This window comes from Rutidosis leptorrhynchoides, chromosome 5 (assembly GCF_046630445.1).
Source record: "Rutidosis leptorrhynchoides isolate AG116_Rl617_1_P2 chromosome 5, CSIRO_AGI_Rlap_v1, whole genome shotgun sequence".
Classification (NCBI taxonomy): Eukaryota; Viridiplantae; Streptophyta; class Magnoliopsida; order Asterales; family Asteraceae; genus Rutidosis; species Rutidosis leptorrhynchoides.
The window spans coordinates 302,885,654-302,890,986 of NC_092337.1; the positions used below are offsets into that span (position 1 = coordinate 302,885,654).

Consider the following 5,333-nt stretch of genomic DNA (forward strand, 5'->3'; position numbering starts at 1 on the left):
AATCGGTACCATTTTTGGTACCGGTACCGGTTCGGTTTCGGTATTTCGGTAATTTTGCTCATCCCTATCACATAATTCATGATTTTAATGATGAACACAGACAGTTGACTTTTTTCTTGAACCTTTGAACTTGAAATTCAAATTCGTAACCATCCAGGCATAGCCTGAGTGGCCACCAGGACTTCCAATGAAGCAAGAGGTCACGGGTTCGATTCCCTTCAAGGCAAATACCTTGGGGCGAGCTCCATTTAGTGATTGATTGACTAGAGGATGCTTTGCCTGGTAGCGGTGGAGGCCTGGCTTGCCGTTTACCCGGGGTTTACCAACTAGAGGGGAGCCATTATGGCTCGTCGCTAGGGGGGTTCCTCGTAAAAAAAAAAAAAAAAAAAAAAATTCAAATTCGTTTCTTCGATTTATGAATTGAGATTTTGCAGATAGTTTCACGATTAGATTGTGAACATTTCTACATTTTCACATATCCTCAAATCGTTCCTGATTGATCCGGAGACCTAATCGCCCTAATTTTTTAAAAAACGAAGAACACGAATCAAATAGCTTAAAATATGTTGTTGATTCAATTTGATGATGAACAATGTTTAGGATTATGATATAAATCATGTATTTCAGCTCAATTCATTGTAAGAATCATCATGAGAATAATTTACAATTTTGAAGGTGATAAAAAACATGAACGTACTATTGCATTTCGCACAATTTGAAGGTAATAAGAAATAATCTCCAATTGATTTAATAGTTGAGATTATCCCTTAAATTTTAACTTAAATATAAATTAATGATTCAAATTATATAAATTATTAAATGAATATTCCTCCTATTTTTTTTTGTTTTTATTTTTTTTTATTTTTTACGTTTAAGGCGTACCTAAAAATCCAAAACTATTTCATTTTATCGATCAGTCAAATTCCATTCATTCGTTCATAGTTCATACAACGATTTCAATGGAGGGATCATCAAAACCAAACGTTCATGAATTCAATTTAGCTTCTTTTTAATGCTCTCTCCCTAGAGTGTATTTTGTTTATAAGGACTTGTTCTCTTCATATATTTATGATTTATCTCTTGATTCAAATGGGCAATTAAAGTGATGTAAGTCCATTTTGAATAGCTTTTGTATTTGTAAGGTTTTTCACTTTTTCGTGAAATAGCCTTTTATTTATATTACGAGTGAAATGACCCGTGTAAGTACGAGTTTGTTAAACAAAACAGTTTAATGATATGTTTTAGGTATTAAGTGAATGTAAATGTTAAAGTCATTTAGTTTATTGGCTCATGGAATCACGGATTCCGACTAAGAAACTTGTCGTTGATTTTAAAAACATAAAGTCCTATCAAAGTTGAATATTTATATTAATATTTTAATAATAATAATAATACATGTCTTTTAAATTATTTTGAAAAATAAAATTACAAATTATGAGAGATTAATATTTTCTTTTATAAAAGATTTTGTATTATTTTTTTAATTAAATTAATATATAATTATAACATTATCATTATAAAAAGTAAAGAATAATTTAGTTTAATTATGATGTCATCATTTTAGATGTTCATTAGATTATATAAATATATTGTTTTTTGTCATAAAAAAAATTAAATAAAAAATATATATGAGGTAGTTATTTCGTTAAAGTGGTTGACCAAGGGTCCAAGGCATACCTAAAAATCCAAAACTAAAGAGGTTCCTGTCCTTGAACCCCCAAATTTTCATTTTATCGATCAGTCAAATTTCACTCATTCGTTCATAGTTCATACAACGGTTTCAATGGAGGGATCATCGAAACCAATGATTGCAACAAGAGAAGAAATGGTGGCAGCGAAGGTTCCATTAGCGTACAGAGATCAGTGCGCACATTTGCTGATTCCACTGAACAAATGCCGTCAATCTGAATTTTATCTTCCATGGAAGTGTGAAGACAAACGTCACACTTATGAAAAGTGCGAATACGAACTCGTTATGGAAAGGATGCTTCAGATGCAAAAACTCAAACAGTCTAAGGATCAATCGCAGGGCAGCAGTATCCCTCTTATCCCTAAAACCGCTAATGCTTAATTCAATTCAATCGCATCGCCCATCTTAGGTTAGTTCATTCTATTGTGCTTTTAATCTGTTTTAATTTATGTTGATGATGATGAATTTTGTTTCTTAGTTGTGTTGATTTAAGTTTTCTAGGGTTTTGCTATTTAGGGCTCCGTTCAATTGGTAGTAACTATAGATTGTGACTTGTGAGGTAGGAATTAAAGGATGGAAAACACTTGCTCATGTATGTTTTTTATTTATTTATTTATTTTTTATCTGTAGTGACATGAAAACTTGTAGTCCAGAATTGTGATACTTATTAGTGTGATATATAGGGAATTCAATGCTGTCACTAGTTCTCTACTGCTTTCAACTTTCACACGTAAGGCTTCTATTAACCAATTCTGAGCGCCACTAACGATAGTTTTTCCTCCATGGTCTCCTGGCTTTTGCTCGCCACAGGGAAGAGCCACAATATGTTGGATTTAAACATACTCCGTGTGTGCCACAATTTGGTGCCACCACCAGCTACCCAGGGACTCTAACCACTTTCGCCTGCCACCACCACCACCACCACCTCTATGAGGTGTATACAATAGCCACCTGGCATTCACTGGTTATGGGTTTATCTATCAGTGTTGTAAAAGTTGGCCGACAAGTCCCCAACTTGTTGGATCTTGGGACTAGTCCGACCCGACTTGGCCCAAGCAATGTTGTAAAACTCGGCCAACTCGACCGAGTTCTCGGGAAGTTCTCGGTTTAGATCACCAGCCGAGTTCTCGGTGCCCAACTCGGTCAATGACCGAGTTTTTCGGCCAACTCGGGAGTTGCTGGTCAACTCGGGGAGTTCTCATGCAACTCGGCAACTCGGTAAAAAATTTAACAACTCGGTCAAAAACTTGGCAAATTGGTCAAGTTTATTAGAATTTATATTAGAACATATACATATACATTTATATTAAAAAAACTAAAAATTCAATGTAAGTCAACATCTGAGTTCTCCCCGAGTTGCCGAGAACTCCCCAAAAATTTCCATCTGAGTTCCGAGTTCTCCAACCTTGGGCCCATGTCGGTCAATGTCACAACTTATAAAAATTTTGATTTTAGATCAAGCTTCTTTTTGATGGATCTATTGATCATTAAAAAACTTGACTAGTAGTTATTGTGCACAAGCAAGAATGTAGCCTGGACTATGTTGAGAGTTTTGTAATAACCCATCCTATCTTTAAATTTGCTCTTTAATGTAAAATAGAAATATAAAAAGTGCACTTTTGCACAGTGAATGAAAGTTGATTACAGAACACACTCATGCTTCGTAACTAATGATAGTTGCAAATTAAACACTCTTACCAGGAAAAAGGTTGCTACAAACATATAGTGCTATAAAATAGGGTGGACCAGTGTGCGGGGTACATGTTATGTACTCGCTATATGTGTCTGACCCCATAGATTGATGCTTAGTAAGCAATATAGCTAAGTAATGAAGCTAATTTGTCATTGTTCATTATGTCCTTTTGCATGCACATTGCCATCAAAATTGAGAAACTCTTCAGAATCTTTCATTCCATTAAACTAATAATCATAATGGAAGTCCTTGAACTCCATAGATTAACTTCTAGCCAGTGAAGAAAGTTGTAAACGATGAAAGGATAATTGTAAATGGAACCAGATTAAGACTTAGAGTTAGGAATGTTCACGAGGAAATGTAAGATGGAGCTTTTAAAGTATAAATCAAGTATGTATACACTAACATAAAGTTAAAGTGCAGATGTGTTTTCTGATTTCTAAAAACTACAAAGCAATTAATCAACTTGAAATTCCCATGTAAAGTAGAAAAGTCTATATTTTGTGCAAGTTAAATAAACATCAAATGAATATCTGTGCACATGTTTATGTTCGCGCATATGCATTGAGAAGTATTCTGCTAATCTTGTTGACGTCTTACTTTCGAGTATTGTTATCTCAATCATTGATTGATATGCTAATAGAGACTTGCATTCTGACAGGGCTTTGTATAACTGCAAAAAGTTCAAATTTTCAGTGGTTGCTGTTGGTGAGGAAAATATGTGGAACTGTTCTATGTTTTTCCTGTTTCAAGTGATGATAATAGACACTTGTTTTGTATCTGAATAAATTCGTCATACAAAATGATTCTTGTTTGTTATTTAGCATTTCTGGATGTTGTATCAGAAAAGCGGTACTAAGATTTGAATATTAGGTGGTGTTTGTTTTTCAGTCTGCAGATTTTATTATGTTTTATGTCTTCACGCTCACAGACGTTACTGCAGAGTGTTTGGTTTTCTGAAGACATAAGATAAAATAATGTCTTATTCTGTCTACAAACTCGCAGACTTAGAAGTATGCTTCTAAGTGTTGTATACAGAATTAAGTTAATTTGCAGACATAACAATAATTGACCTTTATGCAACATCTTTTTTACATACTTGGTCCATAGATCTTCAGACAAAAACATCGTAAAAAACTAATAATACCGTAAAATCATTAAGATCTATGGTTTTGAAGAAAAGCTGAAGCATTCTAACTTTAAGCTCTTTTTTTTGTTAAAGTGTCTTTGTTGCCATTGTGGTTTATCCAACACACTTTTCTTAAACCATGATGCTGGTGGCGTTGGTGATAAATAGCAATGGTTGGATTGAAGAAAAATGCTATGTTTACAAAATTTTAGGAAAAGATCTTTTTAGAAGGATGTAGCATAAGTAATGACTAATTACAATAACTTTGCATTCTTCATGAACTTATGCCACGTCATATTCTAAAGTTTAGTCTCTTTCCGTACGTGTAGCCATTATGTATGTGTACGAGACATGATTTCTGATATGAAGAGCTGCTAGTGGTTCATGAACTTTGTTGGTGCCCCACTGCCACCCTATGATGATGATGCACTTGGTTCTTCTCAGTTACTGTCATGTATTCAGCAAATCTTGCAGGATCCATATGTATTACGGAGTACATCTTTTCATTTAAAAACGGTTTATTGCATATATTCCGATAACAACGCATTAGATCTACGATTATCTATTACTTGCATATAACATGTTTTTTCTAAAAATTACTACTATGTCCGTCTCATAGTCCAGTATTCTATTTTAGACGGTCTTAAAATAATATGCCACTTCCGTAAATAGTAATGAATAATAAGATAAAAAAATTTATGCACTTAATTTTTGCATACAAGACAAAAATAAAATAAGAAAATAAAAAGGGATTAAAGTAAATAAAAGTTAGTGTAAACTCTATATTAATATGTGACAAAAGACTAATAACTACTAATGAA

The 5,333-nt window shown here is 33.5% G+C and overlaps 1 protein-coding gene across 1 annotated transcript; it reads left to right on the plus strand.

Moving 5' to 3' along the window:
- Positions 1-1,693: 1,693 nt before the first annotated feature.
- Positions 1,694-4,252, plus strand: LOC139849458 (NADH dehydrogenase [ubiquinone] 1 beta subcomplex subunit 7-like; the record flags this gene model as incomplete). The annotated part of the gene is made up of 2 exons (XM_071839116.1): positions 1,694-2,099; positions 4,045-4,252. A coding segment is annotated over one exon (378 nt), but the record flags the coding sequence as incomplete, so codon positions are not given.
- Positions 4,253-5,333: the final 1,081 nt, after the last annotated feature.